Consider the following 26,938-nt stretch of genomic DNA (forward strand, 5'->3'; position numbering starts at 1 on the left):
CGCCAGTCTACACAGCGGGTGGGAGTGATCTACGGGGCAGTAGCCGCAGAGCACTGCACCACATAAGACTAGGGCGGCTCCCAGAGAGAGAGAGGGTCGGCTTACTGCAGGGGAGAGGCGGCAGAGAGAGACGGTTCGACCGCAGCCCCGGGTAAGTATCAGAAGCTGCGACTGCGACTGCGAGTGAAGCAAGAACCATTCTATAATCACTTTAAAACCATCGTTCTAGAGGCGAACACCACTGCAGCGGTAACTTAAACATACGTTTCAACGAGATCATTGTTTTTTCAAACTATTCTCAAATGCCAAATTGCTTAAAAGTTTGCAAATTAAGTCGCAGTTTAAAAAAAATAAATTGCACCTAAAATGAGAAGATGGAAATGCATCGATATTTTTGAAGTTCTCATTCAGTGTAGAAAGAATAAAAGGTCAATGCTAGTGCGCAAGGCTGGATGAATGCTGGGTTAATAATAACTAGAACATAATTGGATTTTAAAAATTCAGAAAAGCCAAATTGCTTCAAAGTTTGCGAACTGCAAATACTTAACTTGCAATACTTAAATATTTATTTTTAAAAATGTATTTAAAATTAGAAGCTGAAAATGTATCGGATTATTTAAGCGTTTCATTCAGTGTAGATAGAAATAATCGGAAATGTTAGTACCGCTGTCTGCTGGATTTATAAAGTACATTTATACCTATACAGAATATCGTGTCACTTCGAAAGGATTGTTTTAAGTGTTATTAACTCCCCAACCCATTTAAGGCACATACGCTTTCTCGATGTCAGTTGCCTAGTTTTCAAGGTGAAATGGCTAATTAGAAAAAGACGATCGTTTAAAAACAAAACCCATAAATGTCAACTTGCTTGCAAATCAAATACTTATATTTTTAATGAAATTGTATTTAAAATGAGAAGCTGAAAATGTATCGAATTTTTTAAAGACTCGTTCAGTGTGGGGGGAATTAAATGAAAATGTTAGTACTGTTGTTGTTGTATACGGGACTTAAAAGGTACATTTAAACCCATCGATAATATATTGTTACTTTTAAATTATTGTTATTAATTTCCCAGCCCATTCAAGATGCATGCATTTTGTGTCTGGGTGTCAGTCTGCCTAACTTTCAAGGTGAAATGCTCCATTTAAAGAAAAAATAAATCATTGTTTTTTTTAATATTCTGAAAAGCCAAATTGCTTGAACGTTTGTAAATCAAATGCTTATCTTTTTAAAGAAATTGTATCTAGAAAGAAAAGCTGAAAATGTATCAGATTTTTAAAGTTTCACTCGGTATTGAAAGAAATGAAGCATGGGTACTGCTTTGTGTAATACGTTTAAAATTAAATTTGTTGGTTTGGAGAGGAATTGAATTGATAAGTGTTGGGTTAAAAAGCTTTAGAATGAAATAAGGATTGTGGAGTTGAATGTTACTTTGATAAAATATTTTGCTTTGAGAAATGTTACTTTTGTTTCTGAAGACAAAGGAAATATTTACTATTGAATCTAAAATGTGATCTACAAATCAGCTCACACATTGTTTAAGCTGATACAAACTGACTGTTTCAGGATAACTCTGTGACTTTGTCCAGCAGTGTGGGAAGGAACTGCAGATGCTGGTTTACACTGAGAGGAGACACAAAATGGTGGAGTAACTCAGCGGGACAGACAGCATCTCTGGAGAGGAGGAATGGGTGACGTTTCAGGTCGAGACCCTTCTTCAGACAAGTTGTGCTTCTTTGAGGAGACAGAGAAGAGGGTTCAAATGCAGAAACAAGAAACTGCAGATGCTGGTTAATACACAAAGGGAATCAGAGTGCTGGAGTAACTCAGCGGGTCAGGCAGCATCTCTGTAGGGTCATGGGTAGGCGACATTTCAGGTCAGACCCTTCAGACAGATTGTCGGGAGAGGGGGAGGAGAAAGCTGGAGGTTTCTGACAGGTGGTTGGAACAAAGGTCAGAGATAAGAACAGAAGGTATGAGACGGGTTTGAAGCGTTGCAGATTGTGAGGCCAGAGAGAGAAAAGTAGTGGCAGGTGAGGAGGATGTAGTGGAGAAATAGATGGGAGTCCAGGTGAGGCACACGGGAGGGGAAGGGGAGGGGGGGGGGAAGGGTAGTTAGAGATGGAGAATTCATTGTTCATACCATTGTGTTGTAAGCTACCCAAACAGGATATGAATGGAGGAACCTTCATAGAAAGACACAACGTGCTGGAGTAACTCAATGGGTCAGGCAGCCTCTCTGGAGGAGAAGGATGCTTGAGTTTAGTTTGGATATACAGCATGGAAATGGCACCTTTGGCCCACCGAGTCTGTGCCGACCAGCGATCACCCCGTACACTAGCACTATCCTACACACTGGGGATAATTTACAGTTTTAACCAAAGCCAATTAACCTACCAACCGTACGTCTTTAGGAGTGTGGGAGGAAACCGGAGCACCCGGAGAAAGCCCACAAGGTGAGGGAGAGAACGTACAAACTCTGTCCAGACAGCACCCGCAGTCAGGATCTAACCATCGCGCGGCAGCATCTCTACCACTGTGCCATTGTGCCACCCTGATAGGTGTTGTTTCGGGTGGGGATCCTTCCTCAGACAGTAGAATCTTCACTTTCCTTTTGGAAATAGCAGCAAAGTTGTTTGATTTTTGTTTGTACTGCCAAGTATTTTATAAACTTCCCTTGCAGGGACTAACTTCTGAATCGGCAATGATTAGGTGTGACTACTGCAGACTACAGCAGCTAGTCACTAAATCCTATTCCACACCCCTCCATTCCCACCCACTGCTTCATTCCCTCGCTCCACAACAGTAGCAAAGAGTAAATAAAAAGGAAAGTGGTACTCGTTAATTAACAACCTATGAGCTAGCTGTCTTTAATTAACTTTCTCCAACTTTGTCAGAGGCATAGGGGGTCTTACAGCATGGAAACAGGCCCTTCAGCCCAAGTTGCCCACACCAGCCAACATGCCCCATCTACACTAGTCCCACCTGCCTGCATTTGGCCCATATTCCTCTAAACCTGTCCTATCCATGTACCTGCCCAAATGTTTCTTAAACATTACGATAGTCCCAGCCTCAACTACCTCCTCCGGCAGCATGTTCCATACACCCACCACCCCTTTGCATGAAAATGTTACCCCTCAGATTCCTACTAAACTTTCCCCCCCCCCCCCCCCCCCTTCACCTTAAGCCTCTGTCCGCTGGTTCAACGGGTGCTGTATGTATGTACAGAGTTTGTACGTTCTCCCCCTGTGTGCTGCGTGGGTTTTCTCCGGGAGCTCCGGTTCCCCACCACACGACAAAGACCTCGGTTAATTGAAGGTACACAAAAAAGCTGGAGAAACTCAGCGGGTGCAGCAGCATCTATGGAGCGAAGGAAATAGGCAACGTTTCGGCCCGAAACGTTGCCTATTTCCTTCGCTCCATAGATGCTGCTGCACCCGCTGAGTTTCTCCAGCTTTTTTGTGTACCTTCGATTCTCCAGCATCTGCAGTTCCTTCTTAAACCCTAGGTTAATTGACTTTGGTAAAATTGTAAATTGTTCCTAGGTTGTGGGATTGCGCTAGTGTACGGGTGATCAATGGTCGGCATGGACATGGTGGGCCTGAAGGGCCTGTTTCCGTGCTGTATCTCTAAAATCTGCAGCTCCTTGTGTCTATGACTAACTGTCCTTCTCTCTTCCCCCAAACGAACACATTTCTTATCAGCAGTGTTTTGACTATAACTCCCTCAAACATCCATTTCAAGAAATAAAGGGTTAGAGCAAACAGTATCAGAGTGTTTAGTACAGAGCTGTTCTCTGTAACATGACTGGATTAGAACATAGAAAGGATACTTGGCTGAATTCCAAACTTTCTTTCATTTTTGCAATGATTTAAACTGAGCCTGCTTAACGTATGATGAGCGTTTAACAGCTCTGGGCCTGTGCTTGCTGGTTTAGAAGGATGAGGGGGCACCCCATTGAAACTTATCGAACAGTGAAAGGCATGGATAGAGTGGACGTGGAGAGGATGTTTCCACTAATGGGAGAGTCTAGGACCAGATGCCACAGCCCCAGAATAAAAGTACGTACCTTTAGAACGGAGATAAGGATGAATCTTTCTTACCAGAGGGTGGTGAATCATTGCCACAGACGGCGGTGGAGGCCAAGTCATTGGGTATTTTTAAAGCGGAATTGACAGATTCTTGATCAGTACGGCCATCGAATGTTATGGGGAGATAGGCAGGAGAAAGGGGTTGAGATGGATAGATAGATCAGCCATGATTGAATGGCGGGGTAGGCTCGATGGGCTGAATGGCCTAATTCTGCTCCTATGAATTTGTGAAGTGTAGTTTATGATTCCACTCTGCAGCAGGGTTGATGTATTAATGCAGTGAGATTGCAGGTTGCGGATGTGAGGTGTGACTGCCCTGAATGATGGTGTTTTTATCACTAATTATCTCTCTCTCCAGTCCTGTACCATCTTGCCCAGCTGATGTACCTAAATAACCGCCTTGTGCTAAGCCACACATGAATGTTTCACACCACTTTACTCTCTGGTGAAGGCATGGCATCTGTTTTTAGTTGGGTGGATGATTTGATTGAGCTTTTGAAAGTGTACTCTGTATGGTCGTTCCCATTTTTTGGGGATGTATTTTTCAATTCATTCATTTATCTGATGGTGTCGGATGAACTAAGCTCATGTTCATAAGTTTATAGGAGCAGTATTAGGCCATTCAGCCCATCAAGTCTACTCCGCCATTCAATCATGGGTGGTGTATCTTTCCCTCCCAACCCCATTCACCTGCCCTCTCCCCATAACCCCTGACACCTATACTAAGGTCCTGTCCGATTCATCTCTATCCCATTGGGGTACAGAAGTTTGAAAGAACGCACCACCGGACTCAGGAACAGCTTCTTCCCCTCTGTTATCAGGCTTCAGAACAGTTCTTCCATAAGCTAGGGTACTGTCCGATTCACCTCTACCCCATTGTGGACATTGGACTTTGTCTCTGGAACTTGCTCTGCGTTGGGGAATCGAGAACCAAAGGACATAGTTTTAAGCTGAGTTGGAAAGATTTAATAGGAACCTGAGGGATAACACTTTCACACAATAGGTGTGTGTGTGTGTATGGAACAAGTTGCTGGAGCAGGTAGTTGAGTAGGTGCTATCGCAACTTTTAAGTAACAGTTAGACAGGTACATGGATGGAACAGGTTCAGTGCCATAGGCAGGCAGTTGAGACTTGTGTAGAAGGGGCATGTTGGTAGGTGTGGGCCGAAGGGCCTGTTTCCATCCTGTATCTCTCTGTATAAACTAAGGTGGGGGGTTGATTGGCAGATGGGACAAAGGCCAGAGTTGTAAAGGAGACAAGTGGGTGTGGGGAAGGGAGAGGCACCCACCTATCACTCACTAGACGTTGTCCCTTTCCAACCTCACCTTTTCAGCTTTCTCCCCCCCGGCCTACTCCATCAGAAGGGTCCCGACCCAAAATGTTGCCTGTCCATTTCCCTCCCCAGATGCTGCCTGACCTGCTGAGTCCCTCCAACACTTTGTGTTTTGCTCCAGTTTCCAGCACCTGCAGTTCCTTGTGTGTCTGCGGGTTCCATCCTCGGGTGCTGTCTGTGCGTGTGCAAAGTTTGCACGTTCTCCCTGTGACCACGTGGTTTTCCTCAGGGTGCTCCGGTTTCCTCCCGCATCCCAACAACATGAGCATGTGGGTTTGTGGGTCAATTGGCCCTCTGTAAATTGCCCCCAAGTGTGTAGGGAGTGGATGAGAAAGTGGGATAACATGGAACTAATGTGAACGGGTGATCGATGGCCGGCATGGACTCGGTGGGCCGAAGGGCCTGTTTCCACGCTGCATTTCCAAACTAAACTAAACTAAAACCTGGACTCTCGTCTGGGTTTGGATCTACCGTTCCCTGAGGCTGTGGATGCACATGTCCCTGAGGCAGTGATGCAGTCAGGCAGTCACAAAACTGCTGCATCACTGCAGTCTGATTTGCATGCATCGTCGCAAGTGTCTCAAAACCAGGATGGAACGCACTGCAGTGCTGTGGGAGACAGAGGTCAGTAAGATCCATGCGCCACTTCTGCTGGTGAAAGGTGCAAATAATGATTGCTCTTGCTTTACGGAATAAATTAAATTAACATTTCAAATCCGCCCTGGTACAGTATCCCTAGGTAATGCTGAGTCAGATTACAGCAGGGATATCGATCGTCTGTCTGAATGGTGCCAGAACAACAACTTTAGATTTTACACTTTAGAGATGCAGCATGGATACAGGCCCTTCAGCCCACCGAGTCTACGTTGACCAGCGATCATCCCGTATGCTACCACTATCCTACACACTAGTGATAATTTACAATTTACAAAGCCAATTAACCTATAAACCCACACGTGTAGTTCACCAGAACTAGTGTGAACAGGTGATTGCTGGTCGACATAGCAAACGTAACCCCACTTTTTAAGAAGGGAGGGAGAGAGAAAATGGGGAATTACAGACCAGTTAGTCTAACATCGGTAGTGGGGAAACTGCTAGAGTCAGTTATTAAAGATGGGATAACAGCACATTTGGAAAGTGGTAAAATCATTGGACAAAGTCAGCATGGATTTACGAAAGGTAAATCTTGTCTGACGAATCTTATAGAATTTTTCGAGGATGTAACTAGTAGCGTGGATAGGGGAGAACCAGTGGATGTGGTGTATCTGGACTTCCAGAAGGCTTTCGACAAGGTCCCACATAAGAGATTAGTATACAAACTCAAAGCACAAGGCATTGGGGGTTCAGTATTGATGTGGATAGAGAATTGGCTGGCAAACAGGAAGCAAAGAGTAGGAGTAAACGGGTCCTTTTCACAATGGCAGGCAGTGACTAGTGGGGTACCGCAAGGCTCAGTGCTGGGACCCCAGCTATTTACAATATATATTAATGATCTGGATGAGGGAATTGAAGGCAATATATCCAAGTTTGCGGATGACACTAAGCTGGGGGGCAGTGTTAACTGTGAGGAGGATGCTAGGAGACTGCAAGGTGACTTGGATAGGCTGGGTGAGTGGGCAAATGTTTGGCAGATGCAGTATAATGTGGATAAATGTGAGGTTATCCATTTTGGTGGCAAAAACGGGAAAGCAGACTATTATCTAAATGGTGGCCGATTGGGAAAGGGGGAGATGCAGCGAGACCTAGGTGTCATGGTACACCAGTCATTGAAGGTAGGCATGCAGGTGCAGCAGGCAGTAAAGAAAGCGAATGGTATGTTAGCTTTCATTGCAAAAGGATTTGAGTATAGGAGCAGGGAGGTTCTACTGAAGTTGTACAGGGTCTTGGTGAGACCACACCTGGAGTATTGTGTACAGTTTTGGTCTCCAAATCTGAGGAAGGACATTATTGCCATAGAGGGAGTGCAGAGACGGTTCACCAGACTGATTCCTGGGATGTCAGGACTGTCTTATGAAGAAAGACTGGATAGACTTGGTTTATTCTCTCTAGAATTTAGAAGATTGAGAGGGGATCTTATAGAAACTTACAAAATTCTTAAGGGGTTGGACAGGCTAGATGCAGGAAGATTGTTCCCGATGTTAGGGAAGTCCAGGACAAGGGGTCACAGCTTAAGGATAAGGGGGAAATCCTTTAAAACCGAGATGAGAAGAACTTTTTTCACACAGAGAGTGGTGAATCTCTGGAACTCTCTGCCACAGAGGGTAGTTGAGGCCAGTTCATTGGCTATATTTAAGAGGGAGTTAGTTAGATGTGGCCCTTGTGGCTAAGGGGATCAGGGGGCATGGAGAGAAGTCATGTACTGGATACTTAGTTGGATGATCAGCCATGATCAAATTGAATGCTGTTGCAGGCTCGAAGGGCCGAATGGCCCACTCCTGCTCCTAATTTCTATGTTTCTATGACATGGTCTCGGTGGGCCGAAGGGCCTGTTTCCATGCTGTATCTCTTTAGTCTTTAGATATTAGAAATACAGCATGGAAACATACCCTTCGGCCCAATCAGCACCAGCAGTATCCTACACATGAGGGACAATTTACAATTTTTACTGAAGCCAATTAACCTTGGATAGGTTGGATATTTGGACAAATACATGGATAGGAAAGGTTTAGAGGGATATGGTCCAAATGCAGGCAGGTGGTTCTAGTGTAGATGGGGCATGTTGGACGGTGTGGGCAAGTTGGGCCGAAGGGCCTGGTTCCAAGCAATAGGACTCTGGGACTTCAATTCCTTGCTTACTGGAAATCAACGGATATCTGCCTTAAATAGACAGAGATACCACTGGCCTCTGAGGCAGAGAATTCCACTGATTCACTCTGTCAGTGAAGAAATATCTTGCCTTATTCCGAGGGTCATGGAGCGATACAGCGCGGAAACAGGCCCTACTTACATATTGTACACTCTCTCTGTGACCACATGGGTTTTCGCCGGGTGCTCCGGTTTCCTCCCACATCCCAAAGACGTGTGGGTTTGTAGGTTAATTTGCTTCTGCAAATTGCCCCCCTAGTGTGTAGGGAGTGGATGAGAAAGTGGGATAACTTGGAATTAGTTTGATCGGGTGATCGATGGTCGGCCTTCGTGGGTCGAATGGTCTGTTTCTCTAAAAAACGAAATTAATTTTTTTTTAATTCGTTGAACTTTTTTTTGTTTATCGTGATATCTACGTGTACTGCGTTTACAGACATGTTGTGCTGCTGCAAGTAAAGGGCCTGTCCCACTTGGCCATTATTCGCACGCCATTTACGTGACCTGCTAGCCTGTGGGTAGTGTGTGGGTAGCACGGGGACGGGAACATGGAGTGGTGTGGAGGAGTGTGGACTTCGTCCTGTACGAAATCTTCGCGCGCCACCGGCCTGTCGTGTAACTGACGGCCAAAGTGGGGCAGGCCCATAAGACTTTCATTGTTCCATTTTCAGTACATATGACAATTAATGCCACAGAGTAAAAGGACATGCCGTTAGAAAGGAGATGAGTTGGAATGTCTTTAGTCACAGGGCTGTGAATCTGTGGAATTCATGAGCACAGATGGCGGTGGAGGCAGTCATTGGGCATTTAAGTTGGCAGATTCTTTGTTTAGTTAGGGTGCCAAAGGTTATGGGGTAAAGGCAGGAGAATTGGGTTGAGAGGAAAAGATAGATCAGCCATGATTGAATAGTGCAGTAGATATGACGGGCTGAATGGCCTAAATCTGCTCCTACTCAGGAACTTTGTGTTTTTTGTGAATTAACCAGCTTCTGCAGTTCTTTGTTGCTACATTTAAATCCTCGACTCAACTTGTCTGAAGAAGGATCCCGACCCAAAATGTCACCTACCCATGTTCTCCAGAGATGCTGCCTGACCCACTGAATTACTCCAGCACTTTTTGTCTGTCATAGTTTAGAGATACAGCACAGAAACAGGCCCTCTGGCCCACTGAGTCTGCACCGGCCAGCAAACCCTGCTCACTAACACTATCCTACACAATAGGGAATATTTACAATTTTTACCGAAGCCAATCTTTGGAGTGTGGGAGGAAACCGGAGCAGCCAGAGAAAACCCACGCAGTCACGGGGAGAACGTACAAACTCAGTACAGACGGGATCGAACCTGGGTCTCGGGCGTGGTGAGGCAGCAACTCTACCGCTGAACCACCGGTCTTTTGTGAACTAACCAGCGTCTGCAGTTCCTTGTTTCTGCTCTTGTCTCCTGACTTGATATGCAATGTTGATGCTTCACCTGCTTATGTTTACAGCACTGTGTGTAATACAAGACCCATTATTGATGTTCCACATACAAACAGCAGCAGAGGGGGGCATCCATAATGGAACACCCTGCCATTTGCTCCTTTGTAAGGGTCATGAATAATTCCTCTCTCTTCTCCCACCAGATAGTTTTGGATCGACGTCCGACCACGATAACTGGAAGCCATGTCAGCCACGGTGAAGGTAAGCATAAACAGGGGCGGAAAACGGGGGGGGGGGGGGGGGGGGCAGAGGGGACACGTCCCTTCCATGTTTTGAGAGGTGGGGGATGTCCCCCCCAAGTTTTTTTAAAACCCGGTGAAGTCTCCACTTTCCGCGAGACAATGGGGGTGGGACTGATGATCGACGGCGCCGATTGGACGAGAGAGACGTCAGTCAGCAGGCAATGGGGGCGGGACATGATTCAGCGTGATGATTGGAGGAGGGAGGAGTGGGGGGGGGGCGTGGGACTGAGGATAGAGCGTGATGATTGGAGGAGGGAGATGTGGCACAGACCTGCGCTTCATCCGCAGCCAGGATCGATCCCGGCCGGCTCTCCGGCGCTGTCCCATCCCCTCCCGAGTATCCTCCCCCCCCCCCCCCCGCGGGTGGCCAGAGAGGTCGGCAGCAAAGATCCTCCGCTATAGGATCTTTGGTCGGGAATCAGACGGGCCAGCGCTAAGAAGCTGCGATGGTATCCTGTCAGTCCAGACAGGGCTGTAGTTAACCCGGTGAGACAGGCAGAGTTGAGCTGCATTTAGCGCTGGATTGAGCCTCCGAAGCCTCGCGCGTGCGTGTGTGTGAGTGTGCGCATGCGCGCATGGCAGCCAAAAAATTGTGTCCCCCGTCCCCTCCATGTTTTGATAGCGAGTTCCGCTCTTGACAGGAATGGGGTCTTGGTGAGGCTGCATTTAGAGCATTGTGTTCAGTTCAGGGCACCATGTTATCGGAAAGATGTTGTCAAGCTGGAAAGGGTACAGAGGTGATTTGAGGGAGAGTTTGAGCCGCTAGGACTCGGGTAGACTCACAGACTCGTGCCAAGAGTCGGGGAATCGAGAACCAGAGGACACAGGTTTAAGAAGAAGGGGGAAAGATTTTGGAGGAACTTGAGTGCTAACCTTTTCACACAGTGTATGGAACGAGCTGTCAGAGGAGGCAGTTGAGGCAGGGACTATCTAAGAAGCAGTTAGACAGGTACATGGATTGGAACGGTTTATGGGCCAAACAGGCGTGGAACTAGTGTATATAGGCATATTGGTTGGTGTGAACAAGTTGGGCCGAAGGGCCTGTTTCCACGCTCTATGCCCCTTGACTATGATTTTAAGTGTGGGGTGTTAAGGGGTCCCCTTTGTTAGGGCTAGTTAGTGATGGAAATAAAGGCTCGTGCTGCCTGGGGTCATCAGAGTGGGTTTTGGATAAAGGAAGGACTTTCTGTGACTGGTATCCGGTATCTATTACAGTGAATATTCTAGTTTAGTTTAAGTTTAATTTTGAGATTAATTTATTGTCAGTATAAGATACAGTAAAGAGCTGTTTTACTACGTGCTATCCAGTCAACGGTAAGATTATACAGGATTACAATCAAGCCATCCACAGTGTACAGCTACAGGATAAAGGGAATAATGTTTGGTGCAAGATAAAGTCCAGTAAAGACCGATTAAAGATAATCTGAGGGTCTCAAACAACATAGATGGGAGGTACACAAAAATGCTGGAGAAACTCAGCGGGTGCAGCAGCATCTATGGAGCGAAGGAAATAGGCAACGTTTCGGCCCGAAACGTTGCCTATTTCCTTCGCTCCATAGATGCTGCTGCACCTGCTGAGTTTCTCCAGCATTTTTGTGTACCTTCGATTTTCCAGCAGCTGCAGTTCTTTCTTAAACATAGATGGGAGGTCAGGACCACTCTCTAGTTGTTGGTAGTGTGGTTCAGTTGCCTGATAACAGCTGGGAAGAAAATGTCCCTGCATCTGGAGGTGTGTGTTTCACAATTTCGACTTTAGTGATACAGCGTGGAAACAGACCCTTCGATCCACTGAGTCTGCGCCGACCAGCGATCACCTCATACACTAACACTATGCTACACACTAGAGATAAATTAAAATTTTTACCAAAGCCAAATAACCTATAAACCTTATTCGTCTTTGCGATGTGGGAGGTAACTGGAGCACCCGGAGAAAACCCACACGGAGAACGTACAAACTCTGTACGGACAGCACTTGTAGTCAGGATCGAACCCCGGTCTCTAGCGCTGTGAGGCAGCACCTCTACCACTGCGCCATTGTGCTGCCTTTGGAAATAACCTTTCTTGTCATTTTCAGAATTACTTAGGACAGTTGGCATGGGCAAGATGGGCCGAAGGGCCTGTTTCTGTGCTATTTGACTCTGTCACTGGATAACTATCAGACGGCAACTTTTACCTGCTGTAAGCCGCTGAATAATTCAATGAGCAACATGTATCACCTTATAGAGACAGGGTTTAAGGGTAATCAGGCACTTTACAATGTTCTTTTAGAGTCATAGTGTCATACAGCTCAGAAACAGGCCCTTCGACCCAACATCCATTTAAAAGCATTCAAATGGAAAAGACACAAAGTGTACACAAAGTAAGTACTCAGCGGGACAAGCAGCATCTCTGGAGAATGTGGACAGGTGACGTTTCAGGTTGGGACCCTTCTTCAAACACTGAGAGTATTTTTTTGCAAACCAGCATGTGTAGTTTCTTCTTTCATCATTTAAAAGACATTTAGACAGGTACACGGATAGGGAATATTTAGAGGGGTGTGAGACAAATGTGGGCAGGTGGGTCTACTGTATATGGGGCATCTTGGTCAGTATGGGCGAGTTGGGCCGAAGGGCCTGATACCCTGCTGCATTAACCTGTTCAGATAATTAATGATCACTCTTTGGGGGAGTGAAAAAGGATGTAATGCTGAGGCTTTAGCAGGCGCTGGTGAGGCCACATTTGGAGTATTGTGAGCAGTTTTGGGCCCCATATCTGAGGTAGGACATGCTGGGATTGGAGAGGGTCCAGAGGAGATTTACGAGAATGATCCCGGGGATGATCGGCTTAACATATGAGGAGCGTTTGACAGTGCTGGGTCTGTGCTCACTGGAGTTTAGAAGGATAAGGGGGGACCTCATTGAAACTTACTGAATAGTGAAAGGCCTGGATAGAGTGGTGTGGAGAGGATATCTCCACTAGTGGGAGAGTCTAGGACCAGAGGCCATAAACTCGGAATAAAAGGACGTAACTTCAGGAAAGAGATGAGGAGGAATTTCTTTAGCCAGAGGGTGGTGAATCTGTGGAATTCATTGCCACAGACGGCTCTGGAGGCGAGCCATTGGGCATTTTTGAAGCAGAGATCGACATATTCTTGATTAGTGCAGGTGTCGGGAGTTATGGGGAGACGGCAGGAGAATGGGTTCAGAGGGAAAGATAGATCAGTCATGATTGAAAGGGAGAGTAGATTCAATGGGCCGAATGGCCTAATGACTCCTATGCTGCTATGACATGAATTTATCCAGTGGTAAGTGCATTTGAAGCGTTGTATGTAGAGTAGCCCCTTCTGTGTGGAGTTTGTATGCTCTCTCTGTGACTGTGGGTTTTCTCTGAGTGCTCTGGTCTCCTCCCACACTCAATACGTGCAAGTTTGTCGGTTAATTGGGTCATTTAATAGTTTAATAATTTAGTAGCTTAATAGGTACATTTGTTGGTAAATTTACCCTGGTGTGTACGGGGATGATGGCTGGTCAGCGTGGACTCAGTAGGGCGAAGAGCCTATTTCCAGGCTGTATCTCATCTCTAAAGTTTAAAGACTCACAGCCAATTTGCAAACTTCGAGGGGCCAGGTTATTGTTTCTCATGCTGAGAAAGGCAACAGAAATGTGTCTAGATGGGACTTGCGAAGATAGACACAAAATGCTGGAGTAACTCAAGAGGGCAGGCAGCATCTCCGGAGAGAAGGAATAGGTGACATTTCAGGTCGGGACCTTTCTTCGACCCTAAACGTCACCAATTCCTTTTCTCCAGAGATGCTGCCTGGCCCGCTGAGTGACTCCAGCATTTTGTGTCGATCCTCAAGACAAATTGTCCGACCTCTGTTTCGAGGCATCGGTCTCTCTCTCTCTCTCTCTCTCTCTCTCTCTCCAATTGTTTGGCATTGGTTAGTCGGAGGCTGGAGAGGAATGCAAGGAGAGGTTGTGGACTTGTTACACTGGGAGATTTGCACGCTGGAATTTCACGACTTCAGCAGCAGAGTGGGCAGACAGAACGGGCTCTCGTCCCAACCGCCTCCCTTGCCTTACGTCAGCGCATGTTCCCACCCTTACTGCCCTGGTTCCAGTGTTCCCTCATAACCTACAACTGCACAGCACAGGCCCTTCAGCCCACAAAGTCTGTGCCGAACATGATGCCAAGACCAACTCACCTGCCCGCACGTGATCCTTACCCCTCTATTCCTTGCGCCTATCCAAAGTTTGTGCCGAACATGATGCCAAGTGAAACTGATCTCGTCTGCCTGCACAGCCCTCGTCCACATCCCTGCATTCCCCGCATATCCGTGCGCATATCTAACAGCCTCTTAAACACCACTACCGTATCTACCTTCACCACCACCCCTGGCAGCGCGTTCCAGGCATCCACCACCCTCCATGTAAAAATAAAATCTTGCCCGCTTTCCTTAGTGCTTGGTTCAAAGGGCCTGTTCCACGAGCAAGCGACCTGCATGCGGCAAGTGCAACCAAACCGGAAGCGGGGGCCACGCGGAGGTCGAGTGAGTGACGTGAAGTTCGAGCGAAGTCCGCGGAGAGTTCGCGCGTGACGTACGGCGTTGAGACGCTGCGCAAGCCTGTCGAGTCGGTGCGTACGGCGTTGAGGCGGCTGCGGGCCGGCAGGCCGTTGCCGCACAGAATTTTTGAACACGGTCAGTTTTTGGGAGCCCCATGCGCGATGTCGGGACCAGCTCCGCAAAACTCCATACGGCTCCGGCGATCGAAGTGGGACCGGCCCCGCGAGGCCGTACGGCTCAAGCGACCACGTTAGGTCGCGCTTGCCGCATGGAGTCGCATACTCATGGGACAGACCTTTACTCTTTGGCATTTCCACCCTGGGGAAAGATATTCGCAGGGTAGAGGATTCCAAAACTAGAGGGCACAGGCTTAAGGTGAGAGGAGAGAGATCTAAGAAGGACCTCAGGTGCTACTTGTAAACTGCCTGTACCTGATCCATTTCCTGCACTTTCATGTGGCTACCTAAAACCCTCTTACACATCACTATCGTATCTGCCTCCACCACCAGCAGCATGTTCGAAGCCTGCAGTACCGTCTGTGTGAAAATGAAACTCCCCCCGCACATCTCCTTTAAACTTTCCCACTCTCACCTTAAAGCTGTGCCCTCCAGTGCTGGACTTCTCCACCCTGGTGATAGAGTTCCATCTGTCCACCCTCTCATATTTTATACACTTCTATCAGGTCACCCTCAGCCTTTGACATTCCATAGAAAACAATCAGTTTGTTAAACTTCTCGCCAGTTGCAGCCTCTCCAAAGCCTCCACAATTTGCATTCATTGCATTTATGCTTACCTGCAATCTTATGTATTTATCTAATCTTTTGTTTAGATACAGCGCGTAAACAGGCCCTTCGACCCACCGTGTCCTTGCCGCCCAGCGAGCCCCGTACACTAACTCTCTCCTACACACACTAGAGACAATTTTCTATTTTACTGAAGCTAATTAACCTACGAACCTGTAACGTCTTTGGAGTGTGGGAGGAAACTGGAGCACCCACGAGGTCACAGGGAACGTGCAAACTCTGTACAGACAGCACCCATGGTCAAGATCGAACCTGGGTCTCTTGCGCTGTAAGGCAGTAACTCTACCACCTCGCCAGCGTGCCACCCTTAAGGCAGGTAGAGGAGTTGAGTTTAACTTGGCACCACGTTCCACACAGATATTGTGGGGCCAAGGGGCCTGTTTCTGTGCTGCACTGCTCTATGTTCAATGTATTAAGATAATGATGAGGCCGCACTTTGAGTACAGTGTTCAGTTTAGGTCACCCTGCCAGAGGGAAGATATTCTTAAGTTGTAAAGAGTGCAGAAGAGATTTATGAGGATGTTGCCATGACTCAAGGGAGAGTTTGGGCAGACTTGGACTTTATTCCTTGGTGCGTAAGGCTGTGGGGTGATTATTTAGATGCATAAAATCATGAGGAGAATAGATGGGGGGGGGGGCCTTGAACATGCTGCCAGAAGTGATGGTGGAGGTAGATACGATAGTGATGTTTAAAAGGCTTTTAGATCGGCACATGGATATGCAGGGAGTGGATATGGATCATGTGCAGGCAGGGAAATTAACCTGGCATCACGTTCAACACGGACATTAGGCCTTTCGGCCAATCAAGTCTCCACCATAAAATCGTGGCTGATCTATCCTCCCGTCTCAACCATATTCTCCTGCCTTCTCCCCGTAACCTTTGACACGCATACTAATCAGGAATCTGTCAATCTCTACTTTAATAATACCCAATGACTTGGCCTGCGCCGCTGTCTGTGGCAATGAATTCCGCAGATTCACCACCCTCTGGCTAAAGAAATTCCTCCTCATCTCCTTTCTAAAGGTATGTCCTTTTATTCTGAGGCTATGGCCTCTGGTCCTAGACTCTCCCGACTCACCCCCTCATCCACTCTATCCAGGCCTTTCACTATTCAATAAGTTTCATTGAGGTCCCTCCTCATCTTTCTAAACTTCAGCGAGTACAGGCCCAGAGCTATCAAACGCTCCACATACGTTAACCCAAACATCCCCAGGACAATGCAGTCTGAAGGGGCCTCTTGCTGTGCAGTACTGTTCTATGGAGACACAATGACCTGCAGATGCTGATTTACAAAAAAAGACTCAAAGCGCTGGAGTAACTCAGCGAGTCAAGCAGCATCTCTGGTGTAAATGGAACGGTGACGTTTCGGGTCGAAGTTCTCATTCAGACATCTTTGGAGACAATAGATGATAGGTGCAGGCGTAGGCCATTCAGCCCTTGGAGCCAGCACCGCCATTCATTGTGATTATGGCTGGTCATCCACAATCAGTACCCTGTTCCAGCCTCCTCCCCATATCCCCTGACTCCGCTATCTTTAAGAGCTCTAACTAGCCCTCTCTTGAAAGCATCCAGAGAATCGGCCTCCACCGCCCTCTGAGGCAGAGAATTCCACAGATTCACAACCCTCTGTGTGAAACAGTTTTTCCTCATCTCCGTTCTAAATAGCTCACCTCTTACTCTAAAACTGTGGCCCCTGGTTCTGAACTCGACCAACATCGGTAACATGTTTCCTGCCTCTAGCGTGTCCAAACCCTTAATAATCTTATGTTTCAATAAGATCCCCTTCTAAATTCCAGAGTATACAAGCCCAGTCGCTCCATTCTATCAACATATGACAGTCCCCTGAATTAACCTTGTGAACCTACGCTGCACTCTCTCAATTGCAAGAATGCTTTGGATAAGGCGATGCTTTGGGTCTGAAGAAGGGTCGCAATCCAAAGCATCATCTGTACTGTTCTATCTCTGTACCTCTAAAGAGGATTGTACAGTAAGTGCAGTCGATGTAAAAACCAGTCTCCACTGTGTGTGGTGCCAGGACATAGCTCGATAATTCGATTCTACGCACCATGACCATATAAGACAATGACCTGACAGCTGGGGCCAGTGAGATAGTCTTATTTATAGCTCCGTGATCTAAGGCATTAGCAGCTTTGGTGACTCGTAGCGCAGGGTAGGGGGGAGGGGGAGGGACAGGAATTCAAAATGGGGCCCTCCTTGGATTCAAGGCGATATAGAGTTTCCTGGGAATGTTCAGAGAGTCAGACGGCTGTGCCGTATGTAGCAAGTTTTTAATCATGCAGAATAAAAACAGGCCCTTCAGCCCAACTTGCCCACACCGACCAACATGTCCCATCTACTCTAGTCCCTCCTACCTGTGTTTTGGCCCATATCCCTCTAAACCTGTCCTCGCCATGCACCTGTCTAAATGGTTCTCAAATGTTGTGATCGTCCTTGCCTCAACTACCTCCTCCGGCAGAGTGTTCTATATACCCACCTCCCTTTGTGTGAAAAAGTTACCCCTTGAGGGCCTGTCCCACTTGGGCGTTATTTGCACGTCATTTTCGCGACATCATTTACGCATAGTGACGCGCTCACGGCGTGATTCCGCGCGCATGGCACGTAGGCAGTGACGAGCGGTCGCGCGTGGCGCCCCAGGATTTTGGTATTGCGTGACTCGCAAATGACGCCCAAGTGGGACAGGCCCTTTAAGTTCACATTAAATCTTTCATCCCTCACCTTAAACTTCAGATTCAGATTCAATTTTAATTGTCATTGTCAGTGTACAGTACAGAGACAACGAAATGCATTTCCTATGTCCTCTGGTTCTCGATTCCCCTCTTCTGGGCAAAAGCCTTTGTGCGTTTATCCAATCTATTTCTCTCATGATTTTGTACACCTCGCATCAGATCACCCCGCATTCTCCGATACTGCAAGGAATGAAGTCCTAGCCTGCGCTCTCGCTCCCTGGAGCGTAGTCCCTCGAGTTTTTAAGAGAGTTAGATCTAGCTCTTGGGCTAAAGGAATCAAGGGATATGGGGGAAAAAAGCAGGAACGGGGTTCTGATTTTGGACGATCAGCCATGATCATATTGAATGGCGGTGCTGGCTTGAAGGGCCAGATAGCCTACTCTTGCACCTATTTTCTATGTTTCTATGTCCTGGCAACATTTCGGTAAATCTTCTTTGAACCCTTTCAAGCTTGACAACATCCTATAACACTTTAATTATTGACTCTTAGTTTAGTTTCAGAGACACAGCATGGAGACGGGTTTTTTTGTTTTAATTTAATTGTCACGTGTACTGAGGTACAGTGAAAAGCTTTCTTGTTGCGTGCTATGCAGTCAGTGAATTACAATCAAGCTGTCCACAATGTACAGATACAGAATAAAGGGAATAACATCTAGTCAAGATAAAATCCAGTAAAGTCCGATTAAAGGTCTCTAGTTGGTGATGAGATGGTTCAGTTTCCTGATAACAGCTGGGAAGAAACTGGCCCTGAATCTGGAGGTGTGCCTGTTTTCACACTTCTGTACCTCTTGCCTGATGGGAGAGGGAAGAAGAGGGAGTGACTGGGGTGAGACTGGTCATTGATTATGCTAGTGGCCTTGCCGAGGCAGCGTGAAGTGTAGATGGAGTCAGTGCAAGGGAGGTCGGTTTGTGTGATGGTCTGGGCTGCGTCTGCAGCTCTCTGCAATTTCTTGCGGTCTTGGATGGAGCTATTCCCAAACCATGCAGTGATGCATTGTGAGGACAGTGAATGCAGTGAGATCACTTCCTCCAATGCCTGTGGAGACGAGTGCTAAGCACCAACAGCAGCACCCCAACCACCAAGCCGTCAAGGCCAACCCACCATCGATATGTGGTTTAGAGTAGAGACACAGCACGGAAACAGTGAGCCCACACTGAGTCCACATCAAACAGCGATCACCTGTTCACACTAGTTCTATGTTATCCCATTTTCTCATCCACTCCCTACACACTTGGGGCAGTTTACAGAAGCCAATTAACCTACAAACCCACACATCTTTGGGATGTGGGAGGAAACCGGAGCACCCGGAGAAAACCCACATGCTCATCTATACACGTACTATCTATACCAGTGGTTCCCAACGTGGGGCGTACGCCCCACAGGGGGGCAATTTGATTTTTAAGGGGGGCAATTGAGCGCGACTGAGGAGGTCTGGGTCCAAATTTTTGTTTTATTTTTTTTTACAATGTTTTAGTAATTTCTTGCTCAGAACTTTAACTGTCTTTTGTTTATTTCATTTTTCTTTTTCATGGATGCCATGTTCTTTTGAAGCTTGTTTAAACCAAGGTATTGGCGTTTTAAGCTTCTGCAGCTGAAACGTAGTTCACTTTTTAAATGATAAGAATTATATATCACCACATGGGGGGGGGGGGGGCATCAGGATTTTAGAGGTGATTAGGTGGGGCATGGCCAAAAAAGGTTGGGAACCACTGATCTATACGCAGAGGCAGAGACACAAACAGACCACACGCGCACTCTCACACTCACTCTCACACTGTCTCGGGCGCTGTGAAACAGCTGCTCTACCCGCTGCGCCACTGTGAAGGATCGATTTCATTCCAAAGGGCTTGATGCCTAGAATCCTGGGCCATTCATGAGCCTTGTTCGGCCAGTGCAAGGGTCCAGAGAGGAACAGGATGAGGCCACCCAGCCCATCAAACCTATCCCCTGTCAATACGAGTTTGTAGGTTTAGTTGGCCCTCTGTAATCTGCCCCTAGTGTGTAGGGAGTGGATGAGAAAGTGAGATAACATGGAACAAGTGTGAATGGATGATCGATGGTCAGCATGGACTTGGTGGCCAAAGCTACTGTTTCCACGCTGTTTCCCTGAAGTAAACTGAACCAGACCTTAGCTGGAACCAAGCGAGAATCAAACGACAGCCAATACTAAAGGTCCCATAAAAGCCCGGCATGGATGTTGCAGCTTTGACTGTTTCCATAATATACCCTCCCCTTCCTCACCCTCCCCAGCTGTTGCAGCCCCCGACTCCAGCTGTTCCACCAGCTGCCGAATTCCACCGGCTTAAAAAGTAATTCTCCTCCCTCGGGGAGCGCAGGGCAGTCTAAAAACAAACCGAGCAACTGTTGTGTGTGAAGTAGGAGCAGGAAGAATCTGTTCTCTAACTGCTCTGCTGAGTGGGAGTGTTTGTGGCCACACTGCGTCTTGTCTTAGTTTAGACTTTAGAATCGCCAGCATGCCCCATCTACACTAGTCCCACCTGCCTGAGTTTGGTCCATGTTTGATGCTGGCTCCAAGGGCAGAATGGTCAATTCCTGCATCTTTTCTTTAAAACCTACACTATCCATGTCCATGTCTAATTGTTTCTTACAAATAAACATTGCGATGGTACCTGCCTCAACTACCTCCTCCGGCAGCTCGTTCACACACTCACCACCTTTTTTGTGAAAAAGTTACCCCTCATGTTCCTATTAAATCTTTCCCCCTTCACCTTAAACCTATGTCCTCTCCTTCTCGATTGCCCTACTCTGTGCGTCTATGTCAGCGTTTCCCAACCGTTTTACCCTTGCGGAACCCTTTAAATAATTTTCATGTCTCGGGGAACCCCTGAGTTGGGGGCTGCCGGGCCCACCGCCATTTTGAGATCGCCATTTGACTTGTGTCACACCGCCGATCTCTGGCGTCACAACGGGGAACCGTCATCCGCGCCTGCGTAGTTGTGGGTGGATTGCTGGGCCAGTATTGCCATTTTAACATCAGCGTTGTGTTTAGGTGAGTGGTTCTGGGGGAATATGACATTAGGGGACAGGGACCCAACGAGTCCACGCTTGGTCTAGTTCAGGGGTATCAAACTCATTTTAGGTCACGGGCCGAATCGGGCAAAATGCGACTTCATGCGGGCCGGATCAGTCGTGCACGTGCAAACGCACGCTCGCTCCAACAGCTATCGTTGCCTTTGTTTTTTCAACCTGCTCTCATGTGTCTCAGTCTCTGCTATAACTACAAAGTGATTCACTTTACGGATTTTGTTTCTTATGAAGAAGATTGCCGAGCAAGCATTACTTTTATGATTGGTATTAACTGATGATTTTATGATTGGTATTAATTGGCCACACCCTTTCCAGTAATAAACCATTTGAAATCGAACATTAGCAGACACAAATCTAGACCTAACAAAACAAATTGTTGTTTCGTTAGGTCTACTTCTCCGCCACCATTTTAGCGCTGGCATCCAAGAGAGACTCCGGGTTGTGGCCTCTTCGTGCTGGTTTCTGGGACGATCGGTAGACTGGGAAGGGCCTAGAACAGATGCTTAGCGGTCGGCTGAGCTCTCTCCTCTGCTGGGGGTGGTGATGGAGGCAGATATGATAGTGGTGTTTAAGAGGCTTTTGAATAGGCATATGGATATGCAGGGAATGGAGGGACATAGATCATGTACAGGCAGAGGAGATGAATTGAACGTATCTCTAAACTGTATATATTTGATGGTCTTTTGCTTTCTTCAGGGCAGCAGAGCCGGGTACAGGGGCATCGTGAAGGACACACAGAATTTTGTCGCCAATCAGGATGCAGAGGTTCTCTACAATGCAATGAAAGGAATTGGTAAGGAAGCTCCCTCGAGCAGTGACTCTTTAGACTTAACTTTAGAGATACATCGCGGAAACAGGTCCTTCAGCCCATCGAGCCCACGCTGATCAGAGACCACCCCGTACGCAAGCACTATCCTACACACTAGGAACAATTTACACGTTTTTACCCAAACCAATTAACCTATAAACCTGCACGTCTTTGGAGTGTGGGAGCAAACCGGAGCACCCGGAGAAAAACCAAATGATCACAGTGAGAACATGCAAACTGTACAGACAACACCGTAGTCAGGATCTGGTGCTGTAAGGCAACAACTCTACCCCTGCACCACCATGCTGCCTATTTGTGTGCATCAGAGACATTGTGCAGGGCTGCAAACATTGGGTGAGAGTTGAGAGTGAGAAATTGCAAGGGAGTGTAGTGACCAAGCCCGAGGGAGTGTAGTGACCGAGGGGGGGGGGGGGGGGGGGAGAGTGTGGGAGGGGGCTGTCCACCTTCCTATGGTAGGGAGCTTTTGCATTTTTCAGCTTTAAATTGTGCAATCTGGTGCATACTATAGCAAGTCTTTTAAATTACACTTGAATGCAACATTTATGCTTTAAATTGGATCAGGCATGAATAAGGTTAGGCTAAATTACATTTCTAATTACATTCCCAGTAGAGCCAGGCTCTGATCAACAGGTGCAGCACATGAATGACATTAGTATAGACATGTATGGAAATCAGATTATAATTCATGCTGCAATGCATATATATATAACATAGAAACAAGATAAAAGGAGTCAGATTTCCATCACTGTTCTACACAAATAAATTAATCAATCTTACCCTTTGACTATAGAAACAAGATGAAAATAATGCCACATATTTAACCAAGTATATGGTTCAATGAAATTAAGATATATATGTAAAACATATATATGGAAACAGGCCCTTCGGCCCACCAAGATCACACCGACCAGCAATCTACCATATACCAGTTCTATCCTACACGACAGGGACAATTTACAGAAGCCAATTAACCTACAAACTTTGCATTTCTTTCGGATGTGGGAGAAACTGGAATATCCGGAGAAAATAGGGAAAATATACAAATTCTGTACAGACAGCACCCGCAGTCAGGATCAAATCTGTGTCTGTGGTGCTGTAAGGCAGCAACTCTACCCCTGCCCCACTGTCCCACCCCATTAAATATATTACACCTCAATGTAATACATTTATGATGGTGTCACGTCGATAAAGATGAACACATGATTCTGATTTCTGCCCTTAGTTGGATAATGCACATCTCCAGTCATTGTGTTTTTCATCTATATGGCTGGTTTTCAACCTCTTCAGTATGAAGGTCTCGACCGAAAACATCACCCATATGGGGGGGGGGGGGGGGGGGGGGACTAGTCCCAGCTACACTAGACCCCCATATCTCTTTAACCCTGTCCTATCTGCCTACATGTCTAAAGGTTTCTTCAACGTTGCGATAGTAACCAGCACCTTGTAACCAGGCGTTGGAAATGTAGAACAAAGCCAGGTGACGTTCGTATTGGTCCCAGACATGGATCTGCAATCATTCATTACAATCAACTCACTCTTTTAAATCTTTATTTCAACAGCACCATGCCTTACACTAAGACATTGAACAGCAACATGCCTTACTATCCCCTTTATCCTGTATCTGTACACTGTGGCCGGCTCGATTGTAATCATGTACAGTCTTTCCGCTGACTGGATAACATGCAGTAAAGAAAGCTTTCCACTGTACCTCGGTACACGTGACAATAATAAACTAAACTGGAACGTGAGCTCTTTCTTGCTTTGAACGCAGGCAGTGATAAGGAGACCATCATTGACCTGCTGACCTCCCGGTCCAACAAACAGCGGCAGCAGGTCTACGTGAGCTACAAGACTCTCTTTGGACGGGTAACTATTCTCCGTGTGTCTGCGTCACAATGTTCATGATCGTGTTCTCGTTGCCTCAGGACCATGGGTGGGGGCGGGTTTACACTGCGCACTCGGCCATAGTCAATCCCGGATTTAGCCAGGGTGGTCAACAAGGCTTTTGGCTCATTGGCCTTTATGGGTCAGGGTATTGAATATGTTTCAATGGTCCATTATTGTCATGTATGTACTGCACTGTGAGATTCTTCCACCCATTGCCATATTTTGGCGCTATTTACAAAAAGTCCAAAGTCTGGTCGAAGCGCTCGATGTACTGGAGCTGTTCCTGATCCAGGTAAGCCCCAGGCTGCAGCAGGGGCCTCCTCAGTCACCCTCGACCGCGAACCGACGTCCTTTTCCTTGCCCGGCCACCTCTGTATCCCGGAGCGCCTCCTGCAGGCGCTGGAGGTCCCTCTCCTACTGGCCCACTGCTCCCGTCCAACGCCGCCAGTGGCTCCTTCCTCCCCGACTCTCCATCATCGAGGCCGGGCTCGGTGCCTTCCAAGCTCCCCCACATCCAGGCACCGGCCTGCCGCGTCCTTCTTTGTGCTCAGCGACCTGCCAGCATGTTCCAAAGATATGGATAGTACAGACGTTGGGACGTTATGTTACGGTTGTACAAGCCGTTAGTGAAGTCACACTTTGAATATTGTGTTCAGTTTTGGTCACCCTACTGTAGGAAGGATGTCGTTAAACTGGAACGGGTGGAGAGAAGGTTTTCAGAGGATGTTGCCAGGACATGAGGGCCTGAGATATAGGGAGAGTCTGGGCAGGCTAGGACTTTATTCCTTGGAGCACAGGAGGTGGGGTGGGGTGTGATCTTATAGAGATGTATAAAATCACGAGAGGAATAGAGGAGAGTTTGATGGCTCTGGGCCTGTACTTGCTGTTTAGAAGGATGAGGAGAGACCTTATTGAAACATACCAAATAATGAAAGGCCTGAATGGAGTGCATGTGGAGAGAATGTTTCCACTAGTGGGAGAGTCTAGGACCAGAGGGCACGGCCTCAGAATAAAAGGATGTCCCTTTAGAATGGAGATGAGGAAAATCTTCTTTCGTCGGAGGGTGTTGAATCTGTGGAATTAATTGCTGCAGACGGCGGTGGAGGCTGTCATTGGGTATTTTTAAAGGCGAGATTCACCACCCTCTGGCTAAAGAAATTCCTCCTCATCTTTCTAAATGTACGCGCTGTGCCGTCTGTTGCTAGACAGTGTCGCCTCGTGTGACGAGCTTTCATGTCGCGTTTGTGGCCTCATGTGACGAGCTTTCTCTACCGCAGGATTTGATCGATGACCTCAAGTACGAGCTGACGGGGAAGTTCGAGAGGCTGATCATTGGGCTAATGAAACCCCCGGCTGTTTACGACGCTAAAGAACTGAAGGACGCCATTGAGGTACGTGGACGAGTTCAGCCCAGGGTCTACCCCCAGTGAGAGTCTGCCCCCGCCCAGCCCCACCAGGAGTGTTCAGACGTTCTCTTCCAAATCTCAGCATCTCTCCAGCTGCCTTGCACCATCCCCTTTTAGAATCATAGTGTCATACGGCACGGAAACAGGCCCTTCGACCCAACTCCTCTATGCCAACCAAGTTGCCCCATCTACTCGATAAGGCCCACTTGATCGCTTTTCCCCCATATCCCTCTAAACCTTAATGATCCATGCACCTGTCCAAAATGCTGGAAACACTCCTAGCAACATAAGAAAAGTCCCTTTGGCCCAACTCATCCATGCTGACCAAGATGCCCCCAATCTACACTAGTTCCATTTGCCTGCATTTGGTCCATATCCCTCTAAACCTTTCCTTTCCATGTAACTGTTTAAATGTCTTTTAAATGTTGTTATAGTAGCTACCTCAACTACCTCCTCCGGCAGCTCGTTCCATACACCCACCACCATTTGTGTAAAAAAAAGTTACCCCTCGGATTCCTATTAAATCTGCCCCCCCCACCTTAAATCTATGTCCTCTGGTTCTTGATTCCCCTACTCTGGGTAAAATTCACCCTTGGTTTTCTCTTCGTGGTTTTATATAGTGTAAGAAATAGCCCATTTCAAACAAATATAACCAAGACATTAGATGTGCATTCACCCTATCTATCCCCTTGTGATCTTGTACACCTCTAGGAGATCACCCCTCGTCTTCCTGCGCTCCAAGGAATAAAGTCCTTGACTGCCCAACCTCTCCCTGTAGCTCAGACCCTCAAGTCCTGGCAACAGCATCGTAAATCACAGCACCCTGTTGATGGATAAGGTTTCTCATCCAGTTTGTTTTTGTCCTCTATGTAGGGTTTGGGAACAGATGAGAACTGTGTGATTGAGATCCTTGCGTCCAGGAGCAATAAGCAGATCCACGAGCTGACGGAGGCCTACAAGGAAGGTGGGTTCAACACTGGGGCAAGCGAACCTTGTTCAAGCACCTCTACCAAAACCCAGGGTTGCAGATGACACCACAGATAGTGAAGATGGCCGTTAAACATTGCAGCAGGGCATTGATCGGTAGAGCAGGTGGGCTGAGGAATGGTTCCTGGAGTTAATACAGAAAAGAGGTGAGGTGTTTTATTTAGGGAAGTCTAACATGGGCAGGACCTGCACTGTGAACGGCAGTAGGGCTCTGGGGAGTGTTGTGGAGCAGAGGGGTCTAGCAGTGCAGTGGGGAGGGGGTCAGGTTGAGTGAGGTTGGAGGGATCAGTGGGGGAGGGGGGGTCAGTGGGGGGGGGGTCAGTGAGGGGGGGGGGGGGGTCAGTGGGGGAGGGGGGGTCAGTGAGGGAGGGGGATGATCCGTGGGGGAGGGGGGGATGAGTGGGGAGGGGGTGGACTGACTCTCTTGGGGAGGGGGGTGGACAGTGGTAGGGGAATCAGATCTGGAGGCGGACGTTGTTGGTGACACCTCCGGCCACTTCAAGAAGATGCTGGTGGTCCTACTGCAGGTGAGGGGGGGGTGTGGGGGGAGATGGGTCAGTGGGGGACATGTGTGGCTCAGTGGGGGTGTGCGTCTGAGTACATCTGCCTGACTGACTCTCACGTCTGTGTGTATGTCTGATCTGTGTGTCTGTGTGTGACACTGTCCGGTTCAAGAAGATGCTGTGGTCTGCTGCTATGTGTCTGGGGGGAGATGGGATGTGTTGTGTGTGGCTCTGTGT

General features: G+C 47.5%; 1 protein-coding gene across 1 annotated transcript in view; it reads left to right on the plus strand.

Moving 5' to 3' along the window:
• The window catches only part of anxa6 (annexin A6), a 52,238-nt gene continuing 25,300 nt past the window's right edge, over positions 1-26,938 (plus strand). The window contains exons 1-7 of the mRNA XM_055642811.1: positions 1-151; positions 9,848-9,905; positions 21,786-21,882; positions 23,690-23,784; positions 25,083-25,196; positions 26,085-26,175; positions 26,643-26,725. Coding sequence (XP_055498786.1) covers positions 9,888-9,905; positions 21,786-21,882; positions 23,690-23,784; positions 25,083-25,196; positions 26,085-26,175; positions 26,643-26,725 — 498 coding nt within the window. The 5' untranslated portion in view covers positions 1-151; positions 9,848-9,887. The remainder of the gene's footprint in view (positions 152-9,847; positions 9,906-21,785; positions 21,883-23,689; positions 23,785-25,082; positions 25,197-26,084; positions 26,176-26,642; positions 26,726-26,938) is intronic.

The sequence above is a fragment of the Leucoraja erinacea genome, chromosome 11, assembly GCF_028641065.1.
Source record: "Leucoraja erinacea ecotype New England chromosome 11, Leri_hhj_1, whole genome shotgun sequence".
NCBI classification, from domain to species: Eukaryota; Metazoa; Chordata; class Chondrichthyes; order Rajiformes; family Rajidae; genus Leucoraja; species Leucoraja erinaceus.